This window comes from Chrysochloris asiatica, unplaced genomic scaffold (genome assembly GCF_000296735.1).
Source record: "Chrysochloris asiatica unplaced genomic scaffold, ChrAsi1.0 scaffold00094, whole genome shotgun sequence".
In the NCBI taxonomy this organism is placed as follows: domain Eukaryota; kingdom Metazoa; phylum Chordata; class Mammalia; order Afrosoricida; family Chrysochloridae; genus Chrysochloris; species Chrysochloris asiatica.
In genome coordinates this window covers 2879672-2898714 of record NW_006408612.1, presented here as the reverse complement: position 1 = coordinate 2898714, position 19043 = coordinate 2879672, and the positions used below count along the sequence as shown (strand labels likewise).

The 19043-nt window shown below is 38.9% G+C and overlaps 1 protein-coding gene across 2 annotated transcripts in view; it reads right to left on the bottom strand.

The window, feature by feature from the left end:
- Window positions 1-19043, bottom strand: part of ITGA6 (integrin, alpha 6) — a 91179-nt gene that overhangs the window by 37528 nt on the left and 34608 nt on the right. For both annotated transcript variants that reach the window (XM_006866640.1, XM_006866639.1), the window contains exons 2-9: window positions 16838-16962; window positions 14864-14943; window positions 13165-13420; window positions 10932-11063; window positions 7300-7510; window positions 6290-6483; window positions 6056-6144; window positions 5239-5357 (exon numbers count right to left, since the gene is read on the bottom strand). In XM_006866640.1, coding sequence (XP_006866702.1) covers window positions 5239-5357; window positions 6056-6144; window positions 6290-6483; window positions 7300-7510; window positions 10932-11063; window positions 13165-13420; window positions 14864-14943; window positions 16838-16962 — 1206 coding nt within the window. The remainder of the gene's footprint in view (window positions 1-5238; window positions 5358-6055; window positions 6145-6289; window positions 6484-7299; window positions 7511-10931; window positions 11064-13164; window positions 13421-14863; window positions 14944-16837; window positions 16963-19043) is intronic.

The window sequence follows — 19043 nt, the reverse complement described above, 5'->3', positions numbered from 1 at the left end:
ATGTACGGTGGAATGAATGTAAAACTAAAGTTCTCCCATGTAAAATATCATATAATTCACAATAAAACATGGGAAAAAAATTGTCTGTGGAAATGGGAATACTGGGGATCTTACACTTGCTACAATGCTGTATTTTTAATGAAAAGTGTGCTACTTTAAAATGACACAAAACCAACTGAATGGTGATTTCCAACAGTGATGAAATGACTGGGAAAAGGAACCCAGACACAGTTGATGGGAAACTGTTGCAGAGCTTTTGGTGGTATTTTGGTAAATGTGTATCAAGTCTTAAAAAGCACCAACCCTTCACCTTGGCAATTATACTTTTAGGAATTTACCACTAAACGATTAGTCAAGGATATAAACATATGTATGGATGTTTACCACAGCCCTTTTGTGCACAGAGGCAAAAATAAGACTCAAAACAAAACCACGTGGAAAGCAACATGACTGTGCAGTACCACCACAACCCTTGGCTACATGAATGGCCACACAGCGAGGTAATGTTTGATAGACAACCATTACCTTCCTAGAAAAACACTCAATGATATGAAAAGGCCCACCACACATCATAAACAGACAAACCAAAAACCAAATCCACTAGCATCGAGTTGATTATGACTTACAGTGACCTTATATAAGTTTTCTGACACTAAATCTTTATGGGAGCAGATGGCCCCATTTTTCTCCTGTGGAGACCTTGCCTTTAGCAGCCAGATGCCTAACCCATAGCACCACCAAAACAATCAAACGCACTACCATGGAGTCAGTGCCGACTCATAGCAGCCCTGTATAGGGTTTCCAAGACTGTAAAGCTTTATAGGAACAGATAGGCTTATCTTTCTCCAGCAGAGTGGTGCACTGCCAACCTTATAGTTAGCAGTCCAGTGCTTATCCTACAGTGCCACCAGCACTTCTTACAGTACTACCAGTGTACACTAAGGTATCCCAATTCTTCCAAAAATGCACATGTATATTTACAGAAAATAAAAAAGTAGAAGAATACAAATCACAATTTCAGAGTTTAAAAACAGATGCTAAGAATTCAAAGAGAAAAAACAAGATGGAGGATCAGGTGGAAGTGCAGTGAGGAGCTCCATCAGCAGCAACACAGAGAATACCGGACCAAGCAGAATCAGGGGATGGTGCCAGATCTCTGAATCACATATAAAGGAATATTTAGGAAGGTTGGAAGGCTTACAGCTAGGGGAATTTGTAGCAGAAGCAAGAAATGCATTGCTTTCTATTCCAAGATGCTCAGCTGCTCCCAGAGCTACGATCTTGGAAGAAATCGAGTCGGGGAAGGATCAGAGAAACCACGGATACCTGACAGAACCACAGAGATAAAGGTGTGGACATTCTTTTTTTTTTTTTTTTGTATTTGTTCAATGGTCTCTCACTGTCTGTGCACCTTCACTCTGGTGACTAGAGGGGGTGCCTGAGCAAGTAGACACCCCACTCCTACCCCCAGAGGGTTCTACTACGCATGGGCACAGATCTCAAAATTTAAAGTGACAGTTTCCACTTGAAACCAAATGGCAGTGCAAAGTGGCCACAGCTGGCCCTGAACTGTTTATCACTAGGAAGAAGGCCTGAACAGGGATTGTGGAGTGGAACAGGCAGACTAAAAGGAAACATAAGAAAATTAAATCCTGAGTTACATCACAATAACCAACAGTGGCATCTTGAAATTTCTCAGGAAAAGTGTAAAGGGAAGCCCATGCACTGATCACATCTACCTAGAGGCAATCAGAAAGCATAAAAAATATACACCCATCTTAAGTATTAAGGCCACATATAACTCCTAAATATGCCCTAAAAATCAGAACTAGATGACCATATCTGCATGTGTCAAGAAATGAGATAAAGTGACTGAGGCAAATGAGCTGGAAGTAGACCTAAACTCCATACTGGAAGATGGGCAGGCTTTCAAAATGCCTGAGAAGGAGTTCAGAAAAATCATTATAAAAATCTATCAAAACACTATACAATGAAGTTGAGAAAAATAAGGAATAAGTCAGGAAAGCACTACAGGAACAATCAAATAAGATAGATACAGCACTGGAAACAATTCAAAACCTACAGGAAGAGGTCAAAACGATTAATAAAAGAATATCAGAAAAGGACAATACACTGGAAGGGCAAAGGAGAAGAAGTGAAGAGATAGAAGCCAGAACTGGTGAGCTAGAAAATAAATATGTCAACATTACTAAGACAGAAAAGCAAGCACAAAAAAGGATAAAACAATCTGAGGAAGGCCCAAGATTCATGTTGGACAACATGAAGAGGAATAACTTAAGAATTATTAACATTCCTGAACAGGAAGAATCATACAAGTCCACAGAGGAGGCAGTTGAAGAGCTTCTGGAAGAAAATTTCCCTAACAACCTGAAAAGCGAAAAGATAAGCATTCAAGAAGCTCAGCGAACCCCAGGAAGGATAGACCCTAAAAGACAATCACCAAGATTGTCATGTAATAATCAACCTCTCCAAAATCAAAGATAAAGATAGGATCTTGAAAGCAGCTAGGGAAAAGAGAAGTGTAACATACAAAGGCAAGCAAATCAGATTAAGCTCGGATCTCTCAACAGAAACCATGCAGGCAAGAAGTCAATGGGGAAACATATATAAAACTCTGAAAGAAAAAAACCTGCCAACCAAGAATCCTCTAAACAGCAAAGCTGTCACTCAAATACAATGGTGTAATCAAAGCATTCCAGGATAAACAGAAGCTAAGGGATTTTGCCAAAGCCAATCCTGCTATGAAAAACATCCTAAAGGGAGTTCTGTGGATTGAGAACCAACAAGAACAGACAACAACCAGAGAAAGACGTACGTGGCAGCATCACCCTGAACTCAATCGACAAATGGAAGAGTGAAGTACAGAATAAAATTATAAGAACAGAGGATCTGGGAGGTCAGTCTATGATCAAAAACAATTACAGTATGAAAGAAGATAAACATAGAGGAACAGAGATCCAGGTGGTGAGAAGGTCAGATATATTGATTACAGGATAAAAAAAGACTATCCTAAATGGAGAGAAGAGTTAATGGAATATAAGGTAACCACAACAGTGGGGTTGGGGTGGGGTGTTTAGTTTGAGTGTTGGGAAGGGCAATACAAGAAGGGCAAGGAGGTGGAAGAAGAAGGTAGATAGGGGAACACTGAAACAGGTTTGCATAGCCTAAGTGGGACAGAGATAAACAGTGATGCATGCTCAACCTTGGAACAACAGGGCTGTGTGATACATGGATCTAGGTATAGTTTGAAGAGGGGAAAAATACTAAGATGTTTGACTGTCTTGTGAATATTGGTTTCCCTTGCCTACTATTGTAAAATAGACACTTGAGTGGGATAGAAAGGAATGTTGGGAAACAAGATTACAGAAAACTTGTAAGCCCATCTTCAGCCTATAACTGATTGGAATACCTAAAAGGGGTTCTAGAACTTGCCCAGTGAAATAGGCCTCTTGCAAAACCTTTGCAGAGTACAGTACCTTAGGTGGAATCCTAAGTCCCATCCAGAACCTTATGAGGTGGGACATTTTCACTAGCAAGGACAAGCAGACCAGCCTGGAACAACTAGAGCAACAGAAGACACATCTTCAAAGAAAGATCATCAGGAAAAACCCAAAACAAAAATGTTAGCATGACTGGCTACTACAAGAATAAGCAAGCTGTTTGCCAGGAAGCCATCAAGGCAAGCAATCAAGTCCCTTCAGAACAAATTCCTCTATAAGACTAAAACTCAAAGGGAACACATGAACAGGCATGTAAGCTTGCTGGTGACCACATTGGTCTACTGGTGAGTGGAAGAGGGGGAAAGACAGCAATGAAGAAATGGGTTGAGTTCAACCACAGTCTATTGACTCTTGTTGACCTGGAGATGAGAGAGAAGAGGAGGGGCTGGTTGGTCCAAAGTGTTATAAGACCTGGGGACACTTGATCCTATGGACAAGGACATTGCCAAGAGGGCTAGCGCTGACAGTGAAGCATCCAGCTGACATGAAATGAAGGGAAAATGCACAAGAACACCTAAACTTGCAGACAGTACCCATTTGACCTAGCCTTGATGGCTCGATAATCAAAATTTAACAAGAGGAAGATGAAAGAAAATTTTTTTATATATATAAAGGAAACAAGGGTAAATTGCTACAATTCGATGAACCTGACCTATACTCATGGAGGTAGTAACTCTAAATATCAACAGAGAGGGAAGGACTCTTCACATTAAGTATCAATGCTATCTATCCCCTCTGTACGCAGGGTAGATAGGGACAGGCAACTTAGACATTGGCTACCTAAAATGAGTGGGTGATAAAGGCACAAAGTGATGGGTTTACAAGGTTTCAAGAGGGAGTTTAGTTTAAGAGTATTGGGGGTAAGAAAGAGTCCCCACTGAATAGTTTTCACCTTGTCTAGATGGGTCTGGTAAAAAGGGATGGGTGTAAGATTCATATGATTCAATAGTGAGTAATCGTTATCATGACAAATTGCGACTGTCACAATTGTAAAGGTAGAAGTTTTGTAACAATAACAGGGGAGTAGTTAATATTACAGTCCTGAAACAAGGGAGATGAGCACAAGCAGAATGTGGGACCTTATCCAGAGAAAACAACAACGCCAAAGACGGAGGCAGAGATGGGGTCATGGAGAGGGGGAGCAGCTGAGGATTCTAGATTCATGGGAAGATATGGACTAAGAGCTGGTGGCCAGGAGGCAGACTTGTAGAATGTGCCCTTTGGAGATGTAAATTTTTATATATGCCTGAGTGTTTTTTTTTTTTTAAAGCTAAAGTTAATAGAGAGAAATACTGTTAACTGATGATGGTACATGGAGGGGATTATAATCATTGTAATGAAACAAGGTGTATGATTTGCTGAATATAAAACTGATGCTCTGTCCTGTAAACTTTCACTCAATCCACAATAAAAATCTAAAAAAAAAAAAAGATGGTAAATTACATGGGATTTTTACTTCATTCTTTATGTTCTCTGTACTGACTGACAAGCTTTATACATACACATTTTGTTCTTTTTACTTAATCCAGTTTACCAAGATTTTCAAAAATAAGTTTTTTTATTAAGTTGCTACATTATCCACAAAAGAAAAATCTTCAAAATTCACACAAGTCTTTACCTTTGAAGTAAAGGCATTGCATTTCAGTAATTACTATCTAAAATGTAAAAATTTCAGTGTAGCCTGACTTATTGAACATACATGTCAGAGATAACATACCTGAAAACAGTTACTGAATCTGAGAGGGAACCAACAGCAACATCAGGGTAGGAATTTCTGTCAAGGTCCATATTTCCAGCAATCGAATATCCAAAGTAAGGTGATTTACCCTCCAGAACCTGAAACAAACAAGGGTATCAAAATGGACAATGGGCTATCAACATGAACTTTTTATCTTTAGTTTTGGGGACTGAAGTTTAGGAGTTCATGTACAAATAAATCAGAATAATTTAATAATTAAATGATTAAAAATTAAACATATACATAAAGGATCTAGCACTTCATATATTTCATTTCAAACATGTCATATGATTTACATAGTATCTCAAAGGATACAGAGCCTATTTTTGAAGAGGCAATGTACTTACCTTAAGTCAACTAGGGCATTTCACATCAAACCTCCCAATCTGACCTCTAAAAATCTTCTTTTCCCCAGAAGTAATTTTTCATTTTTGGTGTGGGCGTTTTTCACATAATTGTCAGTCATTTGCTCTGACTCATCTCTATTTATTTTGTAACCAGAGGAAGCACATCACACTTCCACCTCTTTATATTGTCAGGGTAGAACAGTTTTTTTCCTTTGGATTATTCTGATTTCTAGATAAGAAATGTTATCCTTCAACTAAGTAGAGGTCATTTCATTTGTAATCTACTTCCAAGGTATCTTCTAGTATTATGTTAAAACATTTTTAAATTTCTACAACTGTGTATCTGTAAATAAACCATGACTGGTATAGCAATCCACTTAAATCTAAATACTCTATTAGAAGGCAAAACTCTGAGTGTCTTATTGTAGAGTTCCATGTTATTCGATTACCTGTGTAGGTTTGGTGTTGATTCCATTCGCAGACCCATGATAGATAAAAACCTTTCCCATATCATCATACGGAGCTCCAACCGCAATATCTATAGACAATATCACATTTCGACAAATATTACATCTTTAAAACACCTCAGTACAATGTTTTAAAATAAGATGGCATTAAGCACTCATTATTTTAAATGACCAAATAATTCATCTGAAAAGCATTACTATTTCACAATTATCTACCTGGGTAGCCATCTTGATTAATATCGCCAATATTTTTGACTGCAATGCCAAACATAGAATCTTTGGTTCCATTAAGACGAGTTGGCTTGACATTATTCCATCTGCCTTGCTGGTTTATGTAGACATACACTGCACCTCCAACTTCTCCACTTCTATCAAAATACTGTGGGGCTCCAATAACTATATCTTGCCACCTGAAAACATAATTAGGAGAAGAACTGTGAACTAGCAGCTAAAATACCTGTAAGTTTAGGAAGAATAGCACCAAAATAGGACACAAAGACAGACGGTAGACAGGCCCTCAAATATAGGACTTAAGGCTTATCAATTAAAAGCTAAAAAACACACACAAAAAAACCCAAAACCCAAGGAAGCCTGTTAATAAATTCCAAAGAAAAATACTGAGAACAAGAATGCAAATCTAGTTGCCTATATTAGAAGTACAGTGCAGCAGACGCCCAGGAAAGCCCCACCAACCCACCCAGACTGGCAATGATGGCCACAGGTCTATGCAATGGCATCCTACTTTCAACTAGACAGTCTGCATGCTCCAATAACCCTTGAAGAAGTCACTGAACAGAACCATGTAGGAGTCACTGTGTTGTTAAGTGTTGTTGACTTGGTACCGATTCATAGTGGTCTTGTATAGGGTTTCCAAGGAGTGGCTGGTGGATCTGAACCACCGACATTGCAGTCCAGTGCTGATCCTATAGTGCCACATCAGATCTCTATCACAATGTACAGTTAATTTCTTTTTTCAGATTTTAATCTTCATGTACCCATTAATTCCAAGGCAGGAGTAAACATGTGAACATGGAAAATGTCACTGACACCTTAGGGAGGGTAATGAAAGTGCGCTGACAACATACAAGTGACGAAGATGGGATGGGATGGTAAAAATCTAGCAGCAAAATAATTCTTTGAATCAACTAATCTGCAAAGGCGGCTATTCTCAAGATGGACAGAGTCCAGCCAAAGAAGCAATTACGTGTCATATAAAACACTCTTACCCATCTTTGTTGAGATCCACCACTGCCACGTCATAGCCAAACGAAGAGGCCAGACCTTCCCCATCAAATATATGCTCGGGCAGAAGATGTGTAGATTTCATGTCTCTTTTTAGCAAAACCACAGCTCCACTGTGATTGGCTCTTGGAGCACCAGATACAAATGTGAGCTCATCTTTGGAAACAATACCCTTCCCTGAGTCCAAAGAAAAGCCTAGAAGAACAAAATACAGCCTCTCACATCAATTCTGCATTTCAGGAGGTATCTGACATCAGTACCTCCCCATCATTATCTTTTCCTCTTGCTGCCCACCCTCCTCTCCTGGACCCTCCCACAAGACATCATATATTTACAGTATGAATGAGCTATGGAACAAAGAGATTTGACACAAGTACTAAGTTGTAGGGCTATTTTGATGCTTTCTATGGGTATTAAGACTTTAAAAGAAATGCACCCATGCTATTTAACATTTGCATAACTTGAATCATAAAACATTCAAGCGTACTAAGAATCAGTTTGAACACCATTTCTGAAACAACGGTAAAAGAAGACCAAGCTAGATATTATTGTGGGAAAGCTACATCCTACAGAGGGAATAACATTTGACTTGTACTACAACTAAGTTTGTTATAGGGTTGTGCTATATTATAACGATTAGTATTTGATTCATGCATAGCTTCTGTATTCATCTATCTCTTTGGTAATTGGGCAAGCTCAAATGCTAACATCATTAATATACCCATAGATAGCATTTCATCATTTCGAACCAACTCAGTTCCCAGACAACAAACATGCAAATGAAACTATGATTGATGATATGCAGTAAGTATTTGAGAACCGAGAATAAACAACAGAAATAACTAAGCGGTCACTGATCTCAACTGTATTTTTGGTCAGAGGGCAAAAAACCATTAATATATCTAACGATAAAGTATCAAGGTAAGATCCAGGTGACAAATACTGAAATTTGACAGAGACCAAATATAAGTGCCCATTCACATTGAGCGCTTCTTTCTCTACGAAGGTGAAGCCACTGTAGAACAGTATAAGCTCACCCTTGTCACTGGACTTTATTTATGAAAAATGCCACCACTACTGTTGCAGTTCTCAAATTGTGAAATGAGTTGAAAAGTATGATGAGCTTGCAAGTTTAGAATAGGGTGATATAATCCAATCCAGCTCTGAAACTCCGTGGTGGAAGAGCTTCAACCATGACATTACTTTTGTGTATGCATCTCTTAAAATGAAATAGAAAACAAAAAGATTTATGCTCTGTATGGATCAAACTTTTTTTTTTTTTTAATGACTATGACCAAGACAATTTATTTGTCATCTCAGAGGTCACAAACCTAGGTAGCTATTCATCATCACATCAGGGGATATACCAGGCTGCTCCCTGGGAGGCTGTGTTTTATAAACAAACTGATCAGGATCTGTGTAGGAAATGCTGGTCAAAAACAGTAGGCCTGTACACATGCATGGGACAGAAAGAGATGGAAGAAAAAAATAATTATGCTTGGTAAGACGCAGGACGGCTGCCACAGTTCTTGCCGAATGAGGACGCGCCACCATTGCAAACTGCAATCTTTGCCGGCTTCCCCTCAAGCAGATCCTTTTACCCTGAAAACCCACTGATCCTTTGAAATGACTTGATTGATTCACAGACACCATGGACGACCAAAATGCACTGGTGAGAACTTGATTCCCCTTATCCCCCAGGTATCCACTTTTGAGAAAAATACATCCTAAGAGTGGCAGGTGTGTTTCATAAAAATGTTTACCACTTTTAAATGTTCTACCAGCAACTCTGGTTATAAAATCAAATCCTTGAATATCTACCGTGAAAACCAAAGTGCTGGTTTCTTGATCAGGCCAATGAAAATGAAATACTTGTCATTCTAAATAGTCTCTAAATAATGTATTTCTAGAGAGAGAGGCTGTCAGTTAAAATATATTCAAATATTGCTGTGTCAATAATATGGACCTTTAAAAGAATTTTATCTTGAAAATTTGTGTTTCATAATTTAACATTTATGTAAGTCACTAACAACCCATTTACAAACCCAGCTGCTTCCCTTCCTGCTCCTGCCCATTTGCCTGAGTATTTCTTTCCTTGGCTGGAAGAGCATTAATTGTGTGACCTTGGACTAGGAAATTAATCCAAACTGCAGTTTTTCTCATCAGCAAAAGAAGGACAATGAGAACTATTATATTGTTGATTAAATGACATCAGATATGAAAGACACTGACTTGTAGCACCGAACTATTGTTGTTAAGTGCTACCGAGTTGGTTCTGACGCACAGCGACCTCTGTATAGGTTATCCAAAGAGCAGCTGGTGAATTTGAACTGCTGACCCTGTGGTTCAAACTGACCTTGTAGTCTAGTGCTTTATCCCACAGAGCCACAGTGCTTAATAATTAAGTATAATTTTTCTCTTTCCTCTTCTGTATCGTTATGCAACTGCTAATGTGTGCTGTTGGGTCGTTCCACTCACGGTGACCCCAGTATAGGGTTTTTGAGGTTGTAAATCATTATTGGCACAGAAAGTTTCAACTTTCTCCCAAGAAGCCACTAATGGATTCGAACTGCTGACCTTCCAGTTAGCAGCCCAATACATAACCCACTACACCAAGGCTTCGTCTATCTTTTTATACTAAATTTTAGTTTTAGGGGTAAGAGAGGATTCTCTACAAATGTTTTTAAATAACAGTATAGTTCATACCAACTTTAACAATTAGAACCATTTTTTCCAGAGCATATTTACTAAGACATTGTTTGGAATCACTGATATCTATACTATACCCAGTGTTTCAGCTTTCGAGTCCCAGTAATATCTCTAAGCATACTTTTCTCTTCGTGATTTTTTTTAAAAAAATAGGTTACTATTTAGGGTTAGGAGTTTTTTTAGTTTTTTTTTTTCCCCCAAGAAATGCACAATAATTATTCTTTATGTCAACTCATACCAAGAATTAAAGCTTTTAAAAGCCTTTTTGTAATTATCATAATGCACATGAATAATTTAGGACACCCATTAGTCACGCAAGCAAGCCTTAAGAGTTAAGGAATTGGCACTTAAACACAGTTTGAGTGTCCTCAGAGCCGCTTCAGCCCTTCTGCTCAGCCTCAGCCAGAGAGCCCCCGTGCCACCTACCAGGGGCTCTGTGACATGGGGGCCCCAATCTGGAAGTGGGGCCAGCCTTTGGAGACCAGCAATCACCAAGCAAAGACCCAGAGGGCTTGAACCACCACTAAGATTACGTTCTGAACATGGTCTTCAAAGACTGTGTAGGAGGTGGCGCTGACTACAATGGAGATGCCCACACTCTAGCACAGCCGCATACATGGCCAGTGTTAGGTCATCAGCTCCGAAGACGGGCTTCCAAGCAGTAGGGTGGACCATCTTAGGAGCTACTTAAGTTTCTGCCCACCTTGCGGGAACACCAGGTCAGCAGGGAAAGGCTCCAAATCCCAGTCAGGTCCCTCGGGATCCCCAAGGTTTAAGTCAAACTCTTGTGAACACGGCCTGGCATGTCCTCAGCGTGAGCAGCCCATGCCGTGCAACACTGGGGAGTGGGTGTCACACGGCAGCGTCCACAGGCAGAGGTGGCCAGGCCAGCTCTGCACATGCCTACCTAAATAACTGTTAGCAGGAACAGGAACTAGACCTTCGTCATGGTTAGTCTCTCCACCAACTTCATAAGGCCCATCTTCAAAGATGTTCATGTCAAAAAAAGTATTATTCTTTTGCTCTACACGAACAATCCCTAAAGGAGTGAAATGGTAAAAACAACAACGAAAAAAAAACCATGAAGATGAAGCAAACTAAAATAAATGGTTTCTAATATACAATCCCCATGCTATCACTGAGCACAGGGAGGAAAGTGTGAAGGAGAAAAACAGAAGAGGTGACTTTGAAGGTCGCTAAAATTAAAATGTCAATGTAAACTTTTCTACATCAAAAAAATATGTTGTAGTTAAAAACAACAACAAAAACCCCATGTTTTCATGAACCATCTCTACTATACAATGAAAGAAATTAGATGGAAAATGGAATGCTTGTTTAGTTAACAAAATCTACAAGACCAATTTTTAAAAATTGACATGAACTTAACACATATGTTTAACATTCTCTGCAGTCCAAAATCAATTTAGTTTCTTTGTCATAGTGTAAAAGTGAAATTAACATTTAGATCATTTCTTTAAGTCACTGGAACCAAGATGTGATCTTTTCAAAAGGCTCAGTTAAAGAAAAGTATCTAATCGGAACTGACTCACTTAACAGTAACTTGCGACAGCCCTTAACAACAACAAAATCATAAAGGAAGTCCAAATTACAATACAATTTTTTAAAATGGCACTCTTTATTGTGAGGATTTATGAAAGCAGTTAAGACATAGTGCCCGTAAATTGAAGCATACACAGTTGTTGGATATTTTGGTTTACGATATATGACATCTATTCTTGTTAAGTAACTTCTAAATTTAACATGTTATTTCAACTAGGTCAGAATCACCTGACACATAAGTTTCTGTTGGAGCAGAAAGTAAAAGGACATTTACTCTCACAGGTACTATCTATAGCTGACATAGCAGAGGGAGGTTTGCCCTAGAATCATTCTAACAGAAATTAAAGATTGAAAAGGGAAATTTTTCTAAGTTTTCCTCACTAGTGAAAATGTTAACACATATAGTTTACTTTAGTAAATATCTCAAAAAAGATCTTATATCCAAATCAGATATATTTCTCCTCATCATGTGTGCTGTGGCGTTGGCTTTGAATCAGCGATCCTGAACAGTTTGTGAAAGCAGTTGTTGGGCTTGAACTGCAGACCTTGTGGTTACCAGTTGAATGCTTATCATATGTTGTTGTTGTTGTTAACTGCCATTGAGTCGTTCCGATTCATAATGACCCCATGTACAAGAGACCGAAACACTGCCTGGTCCTGCGCCATCCTCACAATTGCAGCTACGCTGGAGCCCCGCCATAGCTGCCAGTGTGCTGGAAAATGCAGCCATAATGATATAGTGGTTTTCTGTACTTGCCAGATTTCTTTAGAAGTTAAACTTTTAAGTTAAAGTTTAATAGGAACTGACAAGATTCATTCAGTCAAAAAAGTGGACCATTTCTTCCCTACTACCTAGAGTTTCCTTTTACCCATACTAATGAAACAATACTAATAAGTAATTTTTCCTCAAGCTGTCTGAAATTATTCTCTCAAAAGTACCTAATCTATCTGGCATCAGTATTAACAAAGCATAGCGTTCTGGACAGCCTTTTTTGTACACCAAACATAAAAAGCAAACACATTAATATTTAGTAGATTCAGACTCAGCAATTCGACAGGAGAGGGCACAAGTGCCCCATGGAATTTCCCAGGCTGTCATCTTTATGGAAACTGACTACCACAAGTGCTTCACAGCTGAGCGTTTTAACTACCACATCACCAGGGCTCCTTCATTTGTACACACACAACTCAATTCTTCACAGTGTTCAAAAAAACTAACTTAAAACTAAAATCTACGACTTTAGAAAACAGGCAAATAAAAAACAGCAAAAATGATTTGTGTTATTACACTTCTACAGGGAAAAGTTAACTATACTTAAATCAACGAAAACTGCGTGTGTGTGTGTGTGTGTGTGTAACCCCAAAACCTTTCAACACTAAAAGAAACACACATTTTCATGAATATTTCCTTTTAAAAATTATGATTTAGAGAAGACAATTTACTCTACCCCACTTCATAACAAACAAATGCATTATGACACATTTTGTTTTTTAACTTAAAATGTACTAAACCATGATACATTTTATATGCATTATATAAGCATTCTAATATCTACTTCTGTAAATAAAAAATGGCATACCTTTCCAGTTGTAAGTACCCGGGGCTCCAAACACAATGTAATGGAAGTCTTTAGTAAAAGTAGCTGCTACACCTTGCTGACAAGAACCAAATTTTTCATGACCTCGCAAACGACCATCACAAAAACTCCAATCTCCTCCATCCATATCATCTTCAATTCTGAGATTCTGACTCAAGACGTAACACCTCCCAAAGATGTCTCGGGATTCCTGCTTTGTATTAACATGTTGCCTTTTTTCATAGCGGTGAGCACAGGTCTGCAAACACATGAAATAAAGTAGCCCTCTGTGTCTATAAACCTTGTCATTGAAGATTACAATTAATAACATTGAAAATACTGAAGAGGTTAATACTAAAACAGTAACAAAAACCCAGTCGCCACCAAGTCCATTCCAACTCATGGTAATTCCACATGGATCCGAGTAAAACTGTGCTCTGCAGACTTTTCAATGGAAGCAGATAACCAGGTCTTTTGTCTGATGTGCCTCTGGTGAACCCAAACCTCCAACTTTGTGGTGAGCAGTCAAGCGTGTTAACTATATGCAGTAACCAGGGGCTCCAAAGATACATGTGTCCACATTTTTAGAATTGGGACCAAAATTAAGAACTCTGTTCCAAAGTGCCCTTGAGGAGACAGTAGCATCTAGAAACTTGAGGACTTCTGTCTTATTTTCATCCATAGCATCATTGTAATCCAAATATTAAATGCCAATCTATAATCCATAGGTAATTTATTTATAACTTTACTTGGCACATGAACAAAGGGAAGCACCTTATTTCATTTTTATTGGCTTTTAATGACTACATAAACTTTCATATCAACATGCTTGACAAAAAGAGCAATTATGTCTAGAGGAGAGAAGTTACAGACCTATTTTCATAGTGATTAGGCAAACATCTAAAACAAAGACATTTTCCTTTTACCCACAATATCTCCTTGTAATCAGTCCTAACTGACATTCTAAACTCAGAAATCATGTCCCTAAAATTATTTCTTTTGAAACACAGAATTAAAAAGGTGTAGTAATCTTTACAGTTTTGTGTTTTTGTTTTTTTAACTCAGATACTCATGGTTACCCCTCATATAACACAGGCTGAAAATATTTCACAATATCCAAGTAATTTCCCAATGTCTTCCTTAAGCATTAAAATTCAGTGTTCAGTAAAAAACATCCATTTCTCTCAAAATTCTAAATAGAATGATTAGAATCACCAGGCCATCTATAAGACCTATCAGTAAACTCTCTCTCTTCTTCACTACCTATCGAAGAAGCTCAAAATAAATGACAAAAGATTTGAAAATTTCTGAAGTTACTTTCTGTAATAATTCCCATATTTTAAAAAATTGATTATACATAGTTCCTACAGCAGAAACCATGCCTATTTTGTTGAATTTTTAAGACCATCTAGAGTTCCAGGATGGATTTTCAACAGAGATTTATGAATAAGTTTTTTCATATGAAAGTGCTGAAGAAAAGAAGATGGTATGCCTGTTTCAAAACACACCAAGAATCACAGGAAAAAATAATTATTCCATTTCTTCCTGATATGAATTCCTGCCTTGAAGCAATCAGTTTGGTAGAACTCAAAAAACTGCACGTGGACAGGAGTTCCACTCTGTTTGCTGCACTAAGTCTGGTGATACTGGCTCATGATGGGCATTCAAATGCTTGTAAAATGAATGCATTTCTTACACTTACCACAACTTTGCCCCCTGGGCCCTGGCTTTGGACTGTGACACCCATCCACTGGTCTTCCTTGCTTTCTGAGGAAGGGTCAGCTGCGGAAAAACAGCACAGGTTACACACACAGTTAACACATTAAGGTGGCTGGAAGTGACTTGTGTACCAACAAATCACAAAAATACAAGAAACCAAGTCTAAACTGCCTTAACTCCAAGCCTAACCACTTGGTAAATGCAATGACTCAATCTCAAGAAAATACGTAACTGGTTAGAATTCTTTGCATAAAACACATAACTTCTGCATGGTAGCTTATCTTGTCCTAAATGCTGCTGCACCTTTTCTGACAGAAGAGTCCTAAGTACAAAAAGGTATTTGAAAATTGTGAGACTAAGGGTTAGCCCTGCAATATATGTCCTTAAAACAATAATGCAAGATTCAGTTTAAAAAAATCCAATTACAGTAAAATCTGAAAAAGCTAGACAGGGGGAAACCTGTCAAAAGGAAAATTCAAATATTTTCCATTAAAATAAGCCACAGAAAAGTGGTAAGACTGTATGTACCCTGTTTAAGGCTGAAAACTCACAAAACCCAGAAAAACAAAACAGACCATCAAGTTCCACCTCTCACAGGTTTCACTGTGTAATCCAAACTAACAGAATATAGGGGCCTCTCTAAATACTGGCAAATGTATTATATAAAAGCACACACTTTTCTTTTCCATACTTGAGATGGGAAGGGAAGGTCTCAGATTCATTTTAGGTCTCCTAGTTGTCAAGTCATACCATTATCAGTGACAAAAGACAAAGCCACATATTTATTTTTAGTCAAACTAACAAATGAGAAGCCACAAATATCACTATGTGCTCATTTTTTGTTAAACCCCTATATCGCCCATAATCAGCATTCAAATTTCTTCTTTAAAAAAAGCAAGGCATATTTGCTTTCTACAGTGAGAAGCAGGGCAAAATCTTCAATCTTAAAACATTACAAACAATATAAGAACTAAACAACCTGAAGTAATCCAGAAGGAAAATAAAAATATATATATATCAGAATGTTTATATCAAGCTATGAAGATTATCAATAGGGCTTTTGTTGTTTTTCTTTAGAGGTCCACATACTTTATAAGTTTCCTATAATTAACATGTATTACTTTCTCACTGGAGAAACAAAACAAAAATAAACAAATGTTATTTTTAAAAGCTTTCAGCAAGAGAACTTAAGCATGAATCTGCAAACTGACTTAGGCCCAGCAAGTCAAAATTTGGCTTGGATACTCATCATGCTGCCAAATCTACAAGAAACTGAGTAATCTAGATGTTAATGGGATGGCATCTTCCAGCCACCCAGAGTTCTTACTAGGCAAGTTTCTACTGTGGCAACAGAGCAAACTGTATCTGTATTGACTAGTTCTCACTTTACAGAAACCTGGCATCTGAACAATCTTTCTCCCAAATGAGAATTTTTGTTTGCTGAGTGCATTCAACATTCTTCAGTGCTATGAATTCCATCCTGTAGGATCTCAGTATATCACTAGATGGCAACATCAATACACTGTATTATTTTAGAAATGAGGATTAGGAGAAACAGCAATGCATCCCAGTATGATTAACATAGTCAGTGTTTACGGGCAAACTAAAAAGCAAACAACAAGATACAGACCCTGCTGCCGTTGAATCGATTCCAGCTCATGGGGACCCTGCAGTATAGAGTAGAACTGCCCCCATCAAGGTTCCAAGGCTGCAATCCTACATCGTTCTCTGGTAGGGTAGCTGATGACTTCAAACAGCTGACCTTTCTGTTAGCAGCTGAGCACTTAACTACTGTACCAGCAGAGCTCCTTTCAGGGCAAAAGCTAGTAGACTATAGCCAGTCAATTAAAAGAGGTCTTCAGAAATAAATGCTTGAACCCTCTTTTCCTTCACATGGAAAGGGCAAGTGGGGTAGTGGCGAGCTGACTAGAGGAACAGTGAGGCAAGAAAAACCCACCATCGTTATCAAATTCAATCCGTGTGCATGGTCCCCGGGAAGTGATATCGCAGCTGTACAAGCCCCCTGTCCGGTTGGCCCTCTGCAGCGGAAGAGCTTTGGCCTGAGGGGCCCCCACTAGCAACCTGTTAACAAAACAGAGAAAACTTAGAGATGTGAGTTTAATTAAAACTTAAAAGGTTAGTCAAAATTGTTGTTTGCCAAACCCACTTGCCATCGAATTGATTCTGATTCATAGCAACTCCTATAGGACACAGTAGAGCTGCTCCTTAGGTTTCTAAGATGGAAAATCTTTATAGGAATAAGCAGTCTAATGCTTCAGCAGCTGAACATAGAGGAGAGCAGAGTTGTAGTTCATGACTGAGTCATCCAACACACACAAATACAACGATAGAAGTTAGGCAAAAAAGGAAAGGGTATTTAAATAAAGCAAAAATATGTTTGTCTGTCCTATCAATTTTCATTTTTCTGGGTAAGAGTCTGGTGTTTAAAAGATACGTAGACCATGACGCTTAAAACAAAAGCCAAGCCAGTTTCCATGGAGCTGATTTTGGCTCACAGCATCTCCATGCATGTCAGAGCATACCTGTGGCTCCATAGAGTTTCCATGGCTGTGATCTTTTGGAAGTAAATTGTCAGGCCTTTCTTCCAAGGTGTTTTCTGTGGATTCACACCATCAACCTTTTTGGTTACTAGCTGAATGGTTAACGTTTGTACCACCCAAGGAATCCTTAACCTAAACCAAGTATACCATATAGAACTCAGCTGACAAAAACTGAAGGGGGTAAAAAAATGGCCATGCTTAACTTATTAATTGGTAATATCTCAATTCCTAAGGTATTTTTAAGAGCTGTTGGTGTAAGTGCTGTCCAGTCGGTTCCAACTCATAGTGACCCTCTCTATACAGTTTCCAAGAACGGCTGGTGAGTTTGAACCCTTGACCTTGTGGTCCAGTGCTTTATCCCACAGTACCACACCATGGTAGTTTTGCCTATATCCTTGGTTTCCTGAGATTTAGAACCCAGCCTGTACCTATCATATAAAAGAACTGATTTCTTTTGTGTCCCTGGTCTCTTTCCAATTCTTATTTCTCAGTATTCTTGTCATCTTTGACTAGCTTCTTATCCAAGGAGTCTCTCAAAAAGGATTTGGGGGCTCAAAGATTTTTGCAGTGCTACGCATACTCTGCGTAGTGGTTATGAATCGGGCTGTGAACCTTAAGGTCAGCAGTTCGAAACTACCAGCAGCTCCGCGGGAGAAAGATGACTCTTTCTGCTCCTGTAAAGATTTACAGCCTCGGAAACCCTGTATAAGGTCACTATGAGTCGGAACCAACTCCACGGCACACAACAACAACACGCATACTCTAGGCAGTGTAATACTTCTCCATCTCTCCAATTCCAGTGTTCCTGTCATCCCTGTAAGTTGCTGTATTCTGTTAAGTTGATTCTGTCTCAAGGAGACCCTAGAGAACAGAGAACTGCCTTGTAGGATTTTCTAGGCTATAATGTTTATGGGAGAAAATCACCAGGTCTTTTCTCCCCTGGAGCAGTTGGTGGGTTCAAACTACCAACCTTGTGGATAGCAGCTGAGTACTTTAACCACTGGACCACCAGGACTCTTTTCTCCTGTAAGAGGAGCCCCTAAACCAATACACTATCCTTGAAGTCTCATTATTTGACAGCCAGAGAGGGATCTTAAGCGATCCATTTCCTTTTTCCAGGGCTCCTTTTGCCAGCACTCTTTACTCACCATGATCTTTATAATCCTTGGGGTCCGGCTGACTAATGAACAACGGAAAGGAAACAAAGGGAAAGAACACACACATGATCTGACAGAGAGAAACAAAGAGTTTAAGGGGAAACCACACAGAGCTGGGGGGAAAAGGGTGGGGGGACACAAACCTGAAAACAACAAGCAACTCTCTAAGCAGAAAAACTAGCTACTCCTGGCCTTCAAGACAGTCACGAATCTCAGATACAAAAGCAAATCAATGCAAACCAAACAGTCCCCAAAGCTCTGTCCCTGCAGGGATTCCCAATAAAGGATTGAATGCTTTTTCTTTAAAAAGCCCATACAATGCAGCTAGTGCAGCTGGAGGAAATGGACTTGGAGAGCAGGGCATGGAGCGTCAGACTCTGCCCAGGCAGACACAAGCAGGGTGACCTGGGGGACGGATCCCCCTAGTCCCATCCCCACGTCCCAG